Source organism: Lampris incognitus, chromosome 19, assembly GCF_029633865.1.
Source record: "Lampris incognitus isolate fLamInc1 chromosome 19, fLamInc1.hap2, whole genome shotgun sequence".
In the NCBI taxonomy this organism is placed as follows: Eukaryota; Metazoa; Chordata; class Actinopteri; order Lampriformes; family Lampridae; genus Lampris; species Lampris incognitus.
The window spans coordinates 35,889,223-35,907,241 of NC_079229.1; the positions used below are offsets into that span (position 1 = coordinate 35,889,223).

At 48.4% G+C, this 18,019-nt stretch overlaps 1 protein-coding gene across 1 annotated transcript in view; it reads left to right on the top strand.

The window, feature by feature from the left end:
* LOC130129560 (uncharacterized) overlaps positions 1-18,019 on the top strand; it is a 47,582-nt gene that overhangs the window by 1,206 nt on the left and 28,357 nt on the right. The window contains exons 2-3 of the mRNA XM_056299138.1: positions 9,551-9,834; positions 13,666-13,726. Of these exons, the coding sequence (XP_056155113.1) occupies positions 9,551-9,834; positions 13,666-13,726 (345 nt within the window). The remainder of the gene's footprint in view (positions 1-9,550; positions 9,835-13,665; positions 13,727-18,019) is intronic.

Genomic DNA, 18,019 nt, shown 5'->3' on the forward strand with positions numbered 1-18,019 from the left:
ACTGTAAAACCACAGTCCACCAGACGGTACCGTCACACACAGACAATACTGTCCATGTCACCACATATACACAGTAGACTTTAAATAGAGATGTCAGTCAAACTCACAGGAGGGCTGGTAGACGTCATTTACATCGTGAGTGGTAGTTAAGACAGCGGGCAGCGGCGGCGGCAGCAGCAAACGGGGGTTAGTTATCATGCTGGGATTTGGTCAAGCCGTCGTCTGTTGCTCTGCAGCAGGTGGTGCAGCTCTCCTCTGTGATGGCTTTGTAATCTCTGTCGGACCGAACAGGCCGGTGAACCAGTTTAACCCCGCCGCAATAAAAGTCTTCTTCCACTGCTGCCGTGCTTCTGTGGGTAGAGTCCCGTTTCCCAGGCTGCTCATCTGGTTAATTTAAGAGCCCCCCCCCCCCCCCCCGAACAGCAGAGTCGCTCCTCATCTTTCATCCTAGGCTGAAAACTCGAGAACGACCAAGGCTGTCAAACTTTGTGGGGGGGGGGGGGATACAGACCTGCCGCTCCCTGAATGCTCCTAAAACTACATATATTTGTATTAAAATGAGTTTTAGATCAATTACACAAAAAAGTTATGACAAGATGTACTTAAAACGACCATGAGCGGTCACAACGCCGGCTCGTAATTCGTGCGTCATGTCAGTATTGACGACGTGTGTTGGTCGCATCATTTCCTTGGTGAAGTTCGTCGCTCTGTCCTAGAAACACACTAGCGTCCTCCAGTGGAGAGAAATAGTCTAAACTTGATTTTTGATGATGTCCAACATGTCTGGGTACAGACGCACCATGACCACCGCCGAGGCCCTGCAGTGTTTACAGGCGTTGGACAGCCGCCATTTTAAATTGTTTGAAAAATATTATTAAAGTTGTTAAAATGTTAATTTTGGTGTCAGTTGGTTTCCCAACAGACATACTAACATATGTAATGCATTAATATCTCAACTGGGTGTTTATCTTGACACAATATAGAGTGTACAAACCGGCGGTCATTTTGACCTCCCATGGTCGTTTCAGGTAGGAGTGAAATCCCGGTCCTCCCAGTGTGTTAAAGGGAGAACGAGGAGCACTTATCGGTTGTGGTTTGTTAACGCAGCGTTCAGAGTTGGCCCCTCCCCTCCGCCTCAACGTCACCAGAAGGACACGCCCCCCCCCCCCCCCGAGCGCAGTTGCCAGAACACATCCCAGTGTACAGGCCAACTCCACGTCGCTCTTCATCCCCATCCTCTCCTTCAGGGCTCGCCAGCGGGTGAAAGCCAGCCCCAGAGTCACTCTCGATCCCAAACGAGAGTGACTCTGGGCGCTGTGTCCGCCATTGTCGTAGCGTCCCACGGTTGACCAGAGTCCCGCTGCCCAAAGGTTCACGCCCAGAAACGGCCTGTACACAGCAAAACAAGACGAATGAGAAAAGACAGGAAGTGGACTCGTCTGGTGGGTCCTACGTGTTGGCTGGCTGAGAGGGGCTATTTGATTTTTAGGGAGATCCTGCTCGTTCTGCCTTGACAGGAAGCTCGTGGGATCACTCTCCATATGAGTTACTGTACACCTCTGCTGTTGAAGTTCACAATAAAAGTCCCCTCATGTATTCGCTCGGCTCTTCTTCTGACTTCCTTCTGACTTTACAGACCAGCGTTTGAACGCGTCGTTGCCGGGGATTTTAGCTAAATCGAACCTTCGGCCGACAACACGTTTGGGTTTGAACTGAAACAGCGAACATCAGGCTGGGGAGGGGAGGAGGGGAGGGGGGGGTGTTCTGAAACACCACGTACTGTAGAGGGAGAGACCATACCTACCAGTGAGTTAGTCCCTTCTAATCTGATAAAGTGCCTGTCTCTGTGTTCCATCAGCCCACACACACACACACAACACACACAACACTAATACTAGCACACCGTGTTTACAGTCTAGAGTTACCTATTAATGACATTTCTGTGGTCTGCCCAGAACTTTGTGTGTGTGTGTGTGTGTGTGTGTGTGTGTGTGTGTGTGTGTGTGTGTGTGTGTGTGTGTGCGTGTGTTGGGGGTGGAAGGGAGATGGGGAGTGAAAGCTTTTTGTTTCTATCCTTGCTTATTCTGTATTAATGCTACATAAATCTACCCAGCTCCTCTCTCTCTCTGTTACTCCTCTATCATCTGTTACTCCTCTATCTCTGTTACTCCTCTATCATCTGTTACTCCTCTCTCTCTCTGTTACTCCTCTATCATCTGTTACTCCTCTATCATCTGTTACTCCTCTATCATCTGTTACTCATCTATCATCTGTTACTCATCTATCATCTGTTACTCCTGTCTCTCTGTTACTCCTCTATCATGTTACTCCTCTCTCTCTGTTACTCATCTATCATCTGTTACTCATCTATCATCTGTTACTCCTGTCTCTCTGTTACTCCTCTATCATGTTACTCCTCTATCATGCGTTACTCATCTCTCTCTCTGTTACTCTATCATGCGTTACTACTCTATCATGTTACTATTCTATCATCTGTTACTCCTCTCTCTCTGTTACTCCTCTCTCTCTGTTACTCTATCATCTGTTACTCCTCTCTCTGTTACTCCTCTATCATGTTACTCCTCTATCATGCGTTACTCCTCTCTCTCTGTTACTCCTCTATCATCTGTTACTCCTCTCTCTCTGTTACTCCTCTATCATCTGTTACTCCTCTAACACCTGTTACTCCTGTATCATGTTACTCCTTTATCATCTGTTACTTCTCTCTCTATTACTTTTCTATCATGTTACTCATCTCTCTCTCTGTTACTCATCTATCATCTGTTACTCCTCTATTATGTTACTCCTCTCTCTCGCTCTTTCTCACTCTGTTACTCCTCTCTCTCTCTCTCTGTTTCTCCTCTATCATGTTATTTCTCTCTCTCTCTCTCGCTCTCTGTTACTCCTCTATCATTTGTTACTCCTCTATCATCTGTTGCTCCTCTAGCATGTTACCCCTCTATCATCTGTTACTCCCCTCTCTCTCTCTGTTTCTCCTCTATCATCTGTTACTCTTCTCTCTTTCTCTCTCTTACTCCTCTATCGTGTTACTCCTCTACCATCTGTTACTCCTGTCTTGGCAATTATTGAATTCCACGCTGACAGAAATGAGGAATGAGACAAAAATCTCTTCCCGTATTGTCACACAATGTTAATATATGTTCATGAACAGACCTATCCAAGCCCAGGTGCCTGAATGTGCACCGATCAATACAGTACAGCCTCCCTTATAGGACAGTCGTCTGTACTTCCCCTCCTTATCTCATGTCTTCCAGCTCTCATCCACCATCCAAGGCCACTTCTCCATTTACTGCGTACAGACTTGCTGCACTCAGTAAGTCTCCCATACAGTCAACAATTAACAATAGGCCCTTATTTGTGCACCTGGAGAGACACTTTATAAGACCACCTTTGTTCTACTACACATGGACCTCCAGCATCCATCTAAGCAACGCAAGGCATGGTGAAAGATTAAAAGTAAGCGAACATCAAATATGAATTGCCCTCACAGTCCTCTCTCTCTCCTCTATCATCTGTTTCTCCTCTATCATAGTACTCCTCTACCATCTGTTACTCCTCTCTCTCTGTGAAGAGATGATAGAGGAGATCCTCTATCATCTGTTACTCCGCTATCATGTTACTCCTCTATCATCTGTTACTCCTCTCTCTCTTTCTCCTCAATCATGTTACTTCTCTATCATCTGTTACTCCCCTCTGTTTCTCCTCTATCATGTTACCCCTCTATCATGTTACTCCTCTATCATCTGTTACTCCTCTCTCTCTTTCTCCTCTATCATCTGTTTCTCCTCTATCATGTTACTTCTCCATCATCTGTTACTCCCGTTTCTCCTCTATCATCTCTTTCTCCTCTGTCATGTTACTCCTCTCATCTGTTACTCCTCTCTCTCTTTCTCCTCTATCATCTGTTACTCTTCTATCATGTTACTCCTCTCTCTGTCTCCTCTATCATCTGTTACTCTTCTATCATGTTACTCCTCTCTCTGTCTCCTCTATCATCTGTTACTCCTCTATCATGTTACTCCTCCATCATGTTACTCCTGTATCATCTGTGATCTTGTAATCAGGTATATCTGCTCTCTGTTGTCTCTGTACAGTGATTCGTGACCTTTGACCTCATTAGCGCCATTTGCTTTAAATGCAGGTTTTGGAGGAATTACAGTTTAATTTTCCGTTGGATTTATTGTGTGTGTGTGTGTGTGTGTGGGGAGTCACAGCAGTGAGTCAACTATCAGTGTGTTTCTTCTCTGTTCTCTTCTGTATTTCTGTTCTCTCTGTTCCCTTGTGTTCTCTCTGCTCTGCCCGCGGGCTCCACGCTGCATGTTACTGGCCTGCGTCCACAATCACAGCTATATATAGACTTATTATTCTCACACTGTGTGTGTGTGTGTGTGTGTGTGTGTGTGTTAATGTTCTGGCTATGGGTCAGGACAAAAGGGCCGGAGGGTGTCTATCAGTTAAAGTGAGCTCCCTTTATCTCTCTATGTCTTTATCTCTCTTGTTCTGGTTCTGTCTCTTCCATCCGCCCATGTGTGTGTGTGTGTGTGTGTGTGTGCGCATGTTTGTGTATGCAGGGTTCGAATTACAATAGGGCACTCCCGGACAAGTCCGTTGCACCCCTAGAGGAAGCAAAAATAAAACGTCGGGGTGGGGGGGGCTATTCATATTGATAACTGAACTTTTTTCATGCATCTGCACCAGTTAAAAAAACAAAGGAAATGCAGTGAACACAACAGACAAGGTGACATCAGTGTGACCGACATGGCGGTGAAGCGGATGCTTGACTTCCGTCTGTTTCCGACACTTCAGTAACTCCTCCTTTACTCAAATCTTTGATTTTGAGGTCATGGCCCATGTTTTATGAAAAGTTCTGATGAAATACACATGTAGGGGGTCTGTGTGTGTGATGAAATACACATGTAGGGGGTCTGTGTGTGTGATGAAATACACATGTAGGGGGTCTGTGTGTGTGATGAAATACACATGTAGGGGGTCTGTGTGTGAATCTAGGAGAGATGTGTGAAAAGAAAAATTCTAATTAGCTGGTGTCCATCCATCCATTATCCGAACTGCTTATCCTGCTGTCAGGGTCGCGGGGACGCTGGAGCCCATCCCAGCAGTCATGGGGTGAAAGGTGGAGAGACACCCTGGACAGGCTGCCAGGCCGTCACAGTGAAATGGCTAATAAAGTTCTATTCTATTATATTCATAAGAAGCTGCAACTTTTTTTCTATTGTTATTATTATTATTATTATTATTTCTTTCATGTTTCCTGTTTTAGATCCTGTAGAGCCTGGTCCAAACTATGGACCTGAGGACCTATAGGGCAGATATCACTTGATTGACAGTACTCGTCGTAATATGTGGGCTGTTCCGAGCAGGGCGATCTTCTGGACTGCACTGATGTTGACGTTTCCTGGGATACGGATGGTGAATTTCTCCATTCCTTTCTTCATGAGTCCTAGAGCTCCGATGACCACTGGTGTATTTTTGGTCTTCATTCCCCACATCCTGTTGACTTCAGTCTCCAGGTCTTTGTACTTGGTCAGCTTCTCTGTGACTTTCACTGAGGTGTTTTTTCAGATGGTGTTGCCATGTCGATGAGCATACTGCTATTTTGCTTCCTGTCCTTGATAACGATGTCGGGCTTGTTGGCTTTTATCTCTGTCAGTGTGGATGGGCGTGTCCCAGAGGATGGTGACATCATTGTTTTCAGTGATAGTTTTTGGCTGATGTTCGTACCACTTCTCAGTCGTCTTGATGCTGTAACTCCTGCAGGTCTTCCAGTGCAGGTATGCTGCTGCCTTGTTGTGCCTGTACATGTACTCGGTCTTTAACAGTTCCGGGCAGCCTGAGACAATGTGGTTCGATGGTTTCTTTGTACATTCCACAGATTCTGCATTTTGGGTCTTTTCCATCTTTGATTATGCGATCGTGATAGGATCTGGTTGCCAGGCTCTGGTCTTTTGCAGCGATTATCAGGCCCTCCGTCTCTGCTTTCAGCCCGGTGCTCCTCAGCCACTGGTGTGTCTTTTGTTGGTCCACGTCTGCATCTTTCATTCTTTTTGGGTACTTCCCGTGCATTGCTTTGTCCTCCCAAGTTTTTTTCAGTTGCTTCTGGCCATGGTGTTTTGCCTTCTGCTTCACTTGTTTGGCATAGATGGTAGTTGCCTCTTTTTCTGTTGGAGGGGTTTCTGGGACATCAAGCTCTTTCTTGAATTGCACAACTTCTTTATTGATGGAATAGATCTGATGTTTTACTATTCGGAGGAGTGGGTCATCTGTTTTTGTCAGGGATGCATCCAGCCCGATAGTGGTAGTCTTGAAGGTCAGTTTGAGCTGGACTAGGCCTCGTCCTCCTGAAGCTCTTGGTAGGTGCAGCCTGTCGACATCTGCTTTCAGGTGGCGCATCTTCTCCATGGTCAGCATCTTTCTTGTCTTGGTGTCTAGTCTCTTGATGTCGTACAGTTTCCAAGTGATGATGTTGAAGCTGTACGTCACTACAGGTATCGCTAGGATGTTGATAGCTTCAATTCTGTTAGCCGCATTGAGTTCGCTCTTCAGTACCATACGCTCTCTCCTGTGGTACTCTTTCTGGATCTTCTCTTTCATGGTTGAGTGTTGTATGCCGTCTCCTTCGTTCACTCCTAGGTACTTGTATGTGCTATGTTGGTCTAGCTCTTTGATTACAGTGTCAGTGTCAAGGTCTAAGTCTGCAGTCTTGGTAAGACTTCCTTTCTTGGAAGTGGCTTTGGCACACTTGTCGATTCCGAATTCCATCTTGATGTCGTCGCTGAAGGTCTTGACGATGGTGAGTAGACCCTTCTGCTGATTGTCATTCTTGCTAAATGTCTTGAGGTCGTCAGTGTAGAACAGGTGGGTCAGTTTGCCATTCTGTGATTTGTACCCATAGCTGCTGTTGTTCAGTAGACTGCTGAGTGGTGCTAGTGTAAGGCAAAAGAGCAGTGGTGATAGTGAGTCCCCTTGGAAGATTCCGCTTCTGATGTTGATCAGTCTCGATGTTAACGACCCCTCTGTATGATGGAGATTCAGGGTGGTCTTCATGCTCTCCGTGATGAATTTGACAGTTGTTAGGCAGACTCTGTAGATCTTGAGGCTCTTCTCTATCCAGGAGTGTGGCATGCTGTCAAATGCCTCCCTGTAGTTAATCCATGCTGTTGAAAAGTTATTTTTCTTCGATTTGACCTCTTGCAATATGGCTTTATTGATGAGTAGCTGGTCCTTGCATCCATAGCTACCTTTCTTACATCCTTTTTGTTCTGCTGGTAACAAGCTGTTTTTGTCGAGGAAGCCCATGCGAGGTCTTCGTGGATGCTGGGCAGGTTCTTGATCCAGAAGTTGGCAATTCTGTCTATCCCTGGTGCCTTCCAGTTGTTGGTCTTGTTGATGGCAACAGTGGTCTCAGTGGTGTTGATGTCTGACCATTCTTGTGGTCCGGTGGGGGACCTGCGGCCTTGTGTCTATAAGAAGAATGGTTAGAATGTCTGACCATTCTTCTTCTTCCTCTTCTTCTTCTTCTTCTTATCACAATAATGGCATATGTGCTATGTTATTGTTATGCCGATCAGCCACTTCAATGTGTGACATGTCCGTCCCTCCAATTTTTAAAATTATTGTTTTTGGGTTTTTTTGTTTGTTTGTTTGGTTGGTTTGTGTGTGTGTGTGTGTGTGTGTGTGTGTGTGTGTGTGTGTGATGCCATTTAATAGCGCTGGCATGCTGCCTGCATTGTTTCATATACACCGTTAGAGGGCGCTATTATGATTACTAAAGTCAGTGAGAGATGGTCAGAACCCGGCCAGCCCCTTCTCCTCTCTGTCCCGTGCTCGTCCCACAGACTCCCCCCAAGATGTCCGATTTATGAGCATTTCTCTCAGATGAGGAAGAGCTGACACTGAGGGGTGATATTACACGTTCCTCATCCTCCTCTTAGCTGTCTGTCTTCTTCTGGTATTATTGATGTGTCTGTCCACGTAAATCCAGGGTTTATCCTGAGAGACGGAAAAAAAACCCCACCAGGAGTTCAGGGAGACGTGAACTCCATTTTATATGTGCTTTCATCACATATCGGTAATGAATTAGACAGAACAAGCCTGCAGCACCATCCCTTCCTCCACACGTGACGCAGCGATCAGCTCCCACTGTCCGTTTAGCCAAGCTGTTGCTGATGGGTTTGCGCCATCTCGTGGCGGCACCTAGTACTGCAGCGTGGTGAACTGACAGGTGGGCGCTCTCTACACTGGAACACAAGAACCTGTGTGTTACTGCATGGACAATACCTATTGTGTTCACCTATCATTTGGGCCTTGAAACAGACAGTTGTAGCCTGGTGAGGCCGGGCGGTTGTGAAGAGGAAGGGTGGTGTTATAGTTGGGTTACCGTTTGGTCATACCGACATCTTAGAAAACTCAGTAAAGGAAAACAAATCCAAAACAACAACTTCTCTCGTCATGCCTCAACCTGGTAAGAATGAAGCCTGCACCTTTGTCTGAAGACCAAGTGGACTAGGTTTTCAGTCTCTAGTGTGTCTGACACACAAGACTGCAGGTCCCCCGCCGGACCACGGTGGAGTTCAGTGTGGGTCAGCTGTCTGACGACAGGTTCAGGAATCAGGAATATCGTTTCTCCCAGCCCACAGCAGTGTTACACAAAGACAAAAACACATATCCAAAAACTACAAGAAGATCAAGAACACACATACTAACTTATATATCTAAACTAACACATATATAAAATAAATAAATAAATAAATAAATAAATATATATATATATATATATATATCACTGTGCAAGAGAACGAATGCCAGCCAGGATGACTGTCGGAACTGCTGGTCTGCATGGGCTAGCAGTTAGCTTAGCCTGCCCCGCTTGTCAGACCGCCCTGGGTCTTTCATCATAGGTCGCAGCTCCAGGCAGGGCCGTGGTCCCTGGGCCCACGGGACCCAGCAGACCAGGCTCCCCCAGCCGATCCAGCGCCAGCTCTCCCAGCCATCAAACGAAGACAAACTTAGACGTGGACAAAGACACTGCATGGACGGTACCGGGTGGGGCCGCTGCAAACGTGAATTCGCGCCACCATCTCCCCACAATGGAAGTGGAAATTGGTGACAGTCATGTAGTTTAGCATCCAAATAGTCGATCCATGAAAAAACTAAGGAGAAAAGAGGAGAGAAGAGAGGATGAAAACATGGCTGCCCCCTCCTGAACATCTTCCAGCCTGTAGACGGTAGAGCCATCTTAGATTAAAACCCATCTGTAGTCTCCACCGGCTTTATGGGACACATTACAGGCCATTTGGTAACCTTAACCCTGCTAGTGTTAATGCTTAACACACACACATACACACACACACTTCCTGTCTCTCCTCACCTTTTCTTTCCTTTTATAAGTCTCTCTCACTCTGTTTTTCTAAATGTGAACCTGTTGTGGATCAGGAAGTTTTGAAGATTTTAAAAATGCAAATTGCTTCTCCCCCCCCCCCCCCCTCCTGGTTTCCTCCCTCTCTCCATCCAGCCTCTAGCATGTCCTCTCCCCCCTCCACCCCTTCCTCTGCTTCCCCCCATGTGCCTCCTCCTTCCCGGGCTCAGGAGGCCGGTGTGTTTCAGCTGGAGACGTACCAGAGCGAGCCGCGCCGGCCGGAGACCCGCAGGATGCGCTCCTACTCCTCCCCTCCCGACTCGGGGCCACGCGGCGCCCTCTCCTGCTACCGACCACCTCCTCCTTCGTCGCCGCCACCACCTCCTCTTCCTGCCCCCGCACCTCACAGCTCTCTCTGCTCTCATGCCGCTGCCAGGCTGGTGAGTATGGAGCGACATGACCTGTGACCTCAGATACATAGATCTATAAATACGCAGGTCTCATACCCAGACACAACCACCTCCTATACCCAGACACCACCACCTCTTATACCCAGACACAACCACCTCTTATACCCAGACACAACCACCTATTATACCCAGACACCACCACCTCTTATACCCAGACACAACCACCTCTTATACCCAGACACCACCACCTCTTATACCCAGACACCACCACCTCTTATACCCAGACACAACCACCTCTTATACCCAGAAACCACCACCTCTTATACCCAGACACCACCACCTCTTATACCCAGAAACCACCACCTCTTATACCCAGACACCACCACCTCTTATACCCAGACACAACCACCTCTTATACCCAGACACAACCACCTATTATACCCAGACACCACCACCTCTTACACCCAGACACAACCACCTCCTGTCTGGCAATGTCAACCAGCTAACCTGCACCATGTTCATTTGACAGGTCACAGATCTTCACAACGTTTTGGGGACTACAATGAAGTTGTATATTGTAGCGAATTCGGGAGGCAGCCAGGAACTGCCACAGCCGAGATGCAAACCCGGGTCTCCCGAACCATGGGCGACTACGTTAACCAGTCACTAAAGGGTCCAACCTGTTGGCCAAGCGCTAACGAGTCTAGTCATCCGTGGTTGTTACACTTCCCCCTTCCTTCCGGAAGCGCGTCCCTGTGCTTCAGCATACCAGCTCCCTCATGCCTCTTGGTGAACGCGCTTCCGATGGCCTCGTGGTCTCATCGTCCCACTACTGACACCAATGTAGCGAATTCAGGGGTAGCCGGGAAGCTAACCCGGGTCGCCCGCACCACCGCGCTAACCAGTCAACTAAAGGGTCCGACCCGTTAGTTGACTGGTGTCAGAAGTGGGATGGTGAGACCGTGAGGCCATCGGAAGCACGTATGACCAAAGGTGTGAGGGAGCTGGTATGCTGAAGCACGGGACGCGCTTCCTAAAGGAGGGGGGTACTGTAACAACCACGGATGACTAGACTTGCTAGCCCTTGGCTAACAGGTCGGACCCTTTAGTCGGCTGGTTAACATAGTCGTCCGTGGTACGGGAGACCCGGGTTCGCGTCCCGGCTGCGGCGGGTTCCCGGTTACCCCCTGAATTCGCTACGATATGAATGCTTTGTTTGTGGAGACTTGGTTGGGTGTTTGATGTCTCTAAATAACAGAGCTCCATTCAGAGTGAAGGAGAGTCAGAAACAAACAATAAAACCTGGTTGAACCCGAGTTTTATTTATTGATGTAGTACTATCTGTTGGTAAAGGTCTTCTCCCAGCTTGTTCTGTCACATCAGCTTGTTCAGCCCAGTATCACGCCAAAGCGTGTAATACACCCGCCGGTCCAACGTGTCAGTGTCACGGTTTGCCTCGCTCAGGTGTGAAAAGTACATGTGTGTATGAAGGTGCTGCGCCAGCAGGGGGCGATGATTTAACTCAACGCCAGCAACTCCCGCCGGAGGAAAGGAAGCGTTCAGCGTTTTCCAAAATTCCTCCCCATGACACTGAATAAGGGGGGAAGCGGGGTTGTACAATTTACAAAAATGCATTTCGTTATGTATGACGTGATTCATTCATGTTTATTCTCTGATCATATTTCAGTCATGTCGAATTCTTTTAATTCTGATGGACGTAAAATTAAAAGTTTCAGTCACGTAAAAGGCGAACGAAGAAGAGTTTTGTTTGGAAGCCCCGCCCCCTTCCAACAGAGAACCGTTCTGCAGCGGGATGATTTACCGTCCGCCATCTTCTCACTCGTCTTCCGGTCGGGGCCGGACGGATGCCCCGCTGTGTCTCTTATGCCTCCTCGGTTGTTTTGGGGTCTAGACTGGGTCAGTATGCACGCCAGGACCGCTGTGTAAGCCAGCTCTGCTAACAGGTTGGGAGTCACCCAGCGAGCGGTTTCCCACCGAGAGAAAAGTCGCGCCGCACAGCGTGTGTGACGAGAGTTAGCGTGCTATGCTAGCGCCGTGAGCAGGCTATGCTAGCGCCGTGAGCAGGCTATGCTAGCGCCGTGAGCAGCCTGTGCTAGCGCCGTGAGCAGCCTATGCTAGGGCCGTGAGCAGGCTATGCTAGCAGGCCGAGTGGAGCGGCCGCTGGCTAAAGGACACCGTTTTCCTCTTCGTCGTCTGGCTGCTGTGATGAAGATGGAGGCACCGCACCCTGTCATTTTCCCCGATAGTAACCACTAAAATGAAAGCCTTCACGATTTGATCATTTGCGGCCTAACGGCGGCCTCGCCTCGCCTCTGTTTTGGTGTCGCCGTGTGGAGTGCGGGCAGCTGTGTCGAAGGTGTCTGGCAGGGGGAGCTGGTGTCTGGTCGGTCGGGGTGCCTGTTTTTTTTGGGGGGAGGGGTGATTCTCCCATGGCCCTGGTGAAACTCCTCACTGTCAGGGGAAAAGAAGCGGCTGGTGACTCCACATGTATGGGAGGAGGCACGTGGTAGTCTGCAGCCCCCCCCCCGGATCGGCAGAGGGGGTGGAGCAGAGACCGGGACGGCTCGGAAGAGTGGGGTGATTGGCCCGATACAATTGGGGAGAAAAAGGGGGGGGGAGAAAAGACAAAGAAATGAACGTCATCAGGCCAGTCAACATACGGGTTAAATAAATAATCCCCAATAACAGATGTCTCTCCTCACACCACCTCCACCTCCACGTGGTTCATCCCAGCCAAACCTTATTGGCACGACAGGCGAACAGCGACATGTTTTTGTCTTCCTCCGTCATCTCGTCTGTCTTGCTGCCTGTCTCATGCACGTCCAGGCCCCCCCCCCCCGTGGAGCGTCTGCTGCTGAAGGGAAACACACACACCATACCACCAGAGAGAGAGGGGAGGGAGGGGGAGGAGGGGGTGTTTAGCGTGTCGGTGGAATGGTGGAATGTTCCACTTTCTCCTCAACAGGGGATTTTTTTAAAGCCAAACAGCCAGCGAGACGGATACAGACACACAGGGCAGACAGACAGACAGGCAGGACCGGACCGGACCGGACAGACAGGCGGTTGTCTCAGACTAACGGGCTTCTGACGTCGGCGGTATTTGGCTGCTGACCGGCTGTTTTAAGGGCGACGTTGTGCCGCCGGTGCGTTGCCGTGTGACTCCCGGCGGCATAGAGCCGCTTCCTCTGGGCGCAGCCTGCACCGTGCAGGAACACCAGCACGCGTCGGGAAGCAGCAGCCTGCAGCATGCACCCATAAGGGTCGGTTCCGAAAGGGGACAGTGGCGGTCGGTGCAGCAAGGGACTGGACCGCGCATTTTATTTTGGGGTTTTTTTTTTCCCCTGACATCTCAGAAACCGAGGAGCAGCGAACCAGATGAACGGCGAATGTCAAGTAGGTTTCCGAATTTCGGACGTCCATTTAACCCAGAACAAATACCAGGCTCGATAGATGTGTCTCGAAGATAAACGCCCCCGCGGTCCAGATCATAATTAGCTAATCTGCATTTCAAGACCAATAGAATTTGTAGCCTGCGCCCTGGGAGGAGGAGGAGGAGGGAGCATGAAGGGATGGAGGAGAAATGTGAGGGGAAGGAGGAATGGGGGTGTGAGATGTGAGGGGAAGGAGGAGGAGGTGGGCTGGAGGGAGAGATGTGAGGAGGAGGAGGGATGGGGGGGTGAGATGTGAGGGGAAGGAGGAGGGATGGGGGGTGAGATGTGAGGAGGAGGAGGGATAGAGGGAGAGATGTGAGGAGGAGGAGGGATAGAGGGAGAGATGTGAGGAGGGGGAGGAGAGCGTGACGGGTAATTTTTCCGCCTGTCTGTGTGTGTTGGTCCACAGGTGGAGGCTGCTGCAGACGGCATGTTGGAGGGACAGGGACACCGGGACTCCGAGGATGCCGGTAAGACGCGTCATTGGTTATAATTCAGCAGAACACAGGCAGAAACATGACATGTTCAGCACAGGGAGAGCAGCCAGTGGGCAGGGAAGATGCTCCTACGCCTTACTTCGTCTAAAATCTCCCGATAATGTTAATTAGACATCTACCAAGGTGGAAGCTTTCAGCAGGTGGGCCAACCGGGCAGCATCCTCCTCCCGATGTACGAAATAATATCCATTAAAACCTGCGACATGTAACACCTGCTCATCTAACACCTCTCAATAAACATATTAGAAAAGGAGAATTTAATTACTATGGCAACACAGTGGTTCTCAATCAGGTCCTCGGGTACTACCGTTTCTATTCTAGCAGATAAGATTTATTAGATTCACCTGTTGTTCCAGGTAAATCGCTGACTGGAGGCTGAATAGCTGGAATAGCGGGTGAATGTCATGAACTACCTGCTAGAATAGAAAACCAGCAGTGTTGGTGGTACTTGAGGACCTGATTGAGAACCACAGGTCTCGTTAAATTAGCCTGTCAAAGCCAACCTAAATCTCGTGAGCTCAGTTTTTGCTACTTGAGATAGCATTGATGTGAGAAAGATTTGTGGAGATGCAGTTATAGAATTAGTTTTATCGAAGACATGTACAAAGACGACGAGAATCCTTATACAGAAATAATGATGTGGTGTACGGGCTGGCCTGCTAGCTAAGGCGGTGTTTGCTAGCAGACCAGTGTGATTGGAAATGGTTAGTGCTAGAGTGGAATGGCCGGAGGGACGCTCTCGCTGTGCTTGGTTGTTTCCCTCTCAGGTAACTGATGACACTCTGGGCATACGGTTAAGGTGAGTGGTTAGGGTTAGGGTGAGGATTAGCCAATCAGAAGCATGCTAACGTTTTCGTCACATGGAGCAGAGCGTCCCTATTTTCCTGCGGCGGCGTAGTGGGGGGGGGCCTACCAGGACCCAGAAGTGGGGGGGGGTGCTCGGGAAGCCTGGAATTAAACATTTGTTTTGGTTTGCACATTTTATTTCTAACTAATTAGTGTCATAACTTCAATTAAAATTGGCTCAACACGTCAATCGGTTGAGGGACTGAAAGAAAATCGGGGAGGCTCTCTGAGGCCCCTCTCACCCCTTACAAAAGGTGCAAGCAAAATGGTTTAGTCTGCCCCTCACAGCATCTCTCAATGCAGCTCACCTAGTCCTGCCGCCAGTGACTGCTGATTCAAGCACAAACATAGAGTCATGTCTTTCCCAAAGAAAGCAAAATAGGGGTCCCAGAAAAAAGAAAAAAAGGAAAGGGAGAGAAGGCAAAATGACGGAAAAAATCTGTTGAGTAATTTCTTCCAAAAGAAAGGTGAGCAAGGAGCTTGTAAAAGAAAGGTTGCTAGCTAACTAGCTAGAAAGGAAAGCTGTGATAGCTAACTAGCTAAAGAGGAAAGGGGCCCACAGAGACTGCTTGTGTATAAGGCCAAGAATTTGGTGCTACACCCCTGCTGTTGTCCCTCCGGCTGATCCATTCTAGAACAGCCATTGGAAATGTGACGCTCCGGTTTACGTCATGGGGTGTAGCAGTCTATTCCGTTGCCTACCAAAAAGGGGATCGCCGGTTCGAATCCGTGTTACCTCCGGCCGGCTTGGTCGGGCATCCCTACAGACACAATTGGCCGTGTCTGTGGGTGGGAAGCCGGATGTGGGTATGTGTCCTGGTCGCTGCACTAGCGCCTCCTCTGGTCGGTCGGGGTGCCTGTTCAGGGGGGACGGGGAACTGGGGGGAACAACGTGATCCTCCCATGCGCTACATCCCCCTGGTGAAACTACTCAATGTCAGGTGAAAAGAAGCGGCTGGCGACTCCACATATATCGGAGGAGGCATGTAGTCTGCAGCTCTCCCCGGATCGGCAGAGGAGGTGAGGCAGCGACCAGGACTGCTCGGGAGACTGGGGTAATTGGCCAAGTATATTGGGGGAGAAAAAAGGGGGGGGGAATCCCCCCCAAAAAAATTTAAAGGTTGATCCAGTCACCTGCAAGGTAATTTTAGTCCTGCCCACTGACGATGCCCCTTAACTGACAAATAGCTGGTTTAAAATTTAACATGTCAGTGATTTTATTTAAGTATGTTATTAAAGTGAGAAGTAAGTTAAGCAACAGCAAGCTAGAGTTCACAGTAAGTAATATGAAATGACACAAAAACAACTTTGGGATTTAACTGCTAAGAAAATTACTGCTGTCTGGAGTGCCCTACTTAGCTTGCTGCCACCGCGACCCGACCCTGGAGAAGCGGCTGATGATGAGATGATGAAGAGATGATGAGAGCGACTGCTGTCTTACAGCAAAATTTTGCTTGCTTAACTAGTTGGCTAATTTGCTAATTTGATGTTATTCCTGCCTGCTGCCCAATGGCTGCTGGGATAGCCTCCAGCATCCCCGCGACCCTGAGTAAGGATAAGTGGTTTGGATAATGAATACATGAACGAATAGTATTCCTGCTAGCTTGTGGCTTCTTTTTAAACTGATGGCCATGGCGCACAGGCAAAATGGTCGGTAGTGTGGAAGGGGAATTTTGCAAATCAGCCCTGACATTTTGTACACAGTGGATTTGTACTTTATTAACCACTGGCTTATCAGAACTGATTATGTACCTGCTGACAAACTTATGATCTCTGACCTCTGTCCTCATTTTAAACACACAAAAACTTCCCAATTCACTGCGTTCACACCCACACCGTGCAGCAGTTGATCAGACAAAAGCAGAAATCCCAGTAATAACCACTGCAGTTTCTAAATCGCAGGCGGTTGAAGTGTGTTGACAGAGATAAACATCTGACAGGTGGCCTTTTCAGAGTATTGCGGGGCTGTGGGTAAACTGATCCGCAAGTCAGAAAAAGACATTCATTTGTTCATGCTGTGCAATCCTAGGACTTACCATCTAATAGTACTGTGTCCACACTAGATCTACTCCATGACTGGTCAGTAACAGTACAATGCTGTGCTCTTACTAGACCCACTATGATTATGGTACAGTACAATATTAGTTTTGTGCTGTACACATACTGGACCTACTGTGACTATAGTCCAGTACAAGTACTAATTTTTACTCATCTTGGGCTTACTTTGGCTATGATGAAGTATCAGTGCCGTACTGGACTTATACTGGACTTGTGAGGTACAGTATCAATACTGTTCTGTACCCCAACTGACTTACTAATATGGTACAATATCAGTACCATGCTGGTATTCATGCTGGACCTACTGTGGCCGTGGTTCCGTAACCATGCTTAACTGTATGCTGACTGGATTTACTGAGGCACAGTATCAGTACACTCTGGATTTCCATTAGAATATTCAGTAGATGTAGTACTTTTTACCTGCTGGGTTGCAGACGGCAGAATTCCTGCCAGCAGCCTCTGAAAGTGAACGGGAACTAAATCTGTTTGGTTACGTCCCCGGCAAGCTGCTGTACTGTTCTCAGAGGACATCCATACCATCCTGAGCCAGTAGAAGTACAGCATAGTACACATCCAGCATTAAAATCTCTCTAGGCCTTGGTTTTGTGTGTGTGTGTGTGTGTGTGTGTGTGTGTGAGAGAGATCTGGCCTGATTGTGTTTCCCTCAGCCACAACAATAGACCCATTGATGGGGAAGTGGGTAGGGATAGAGCTGGGCCATGAGCCACAGTTAGTCACTCTAAACCTGACCGTCTGCCAGAATGGGAACCTAGTAAATCTGAATATTCATCCAGCACTGCTGTTTGTTTACCGACTGACTCTCTGCACGCATGCGCACGGTTGATTTAGCTCGGGCAGCGACAGTGCCCATCATGTTTTCTGGTATGAGTGTTGAAAATAAATGAGATGCTGATTGCATTTCGCCAATCAGCAAATAATTCACTGCTGATCACAGCACAGGAGAACTGGAGGAACACTGGATGAGCCAAAAATATCGCTTTATTCCCCTTGCCGCCATGTTAGTTTAACTGACATCATGAGGGGGATTAGACACACAGGTGCCATAGACGCCGATGTTAAAACTCCGCTATAAAAATACAATTTCAATTATCACACTCACAGCTGGGAATCACCTCAGTAGCTACAATGAAAGATTTCCTGTGGCTGAGCTAGGTTTTCTTTCTTTTCTTCTTCTTTTTTTATTTTTTTTTGTTGGATCCCCCCCCCCCCCTTCTCTCCAATTGTATCCGGCCAATTACCCCACTTTTCCGAGCCTTCCCGTTCGCTGCTCCACCCCCTCTGCCGATCCGGGGAGGGCTGCAGACTACCACATGCCTCCTCTGATACATGTGGAGTCACCAG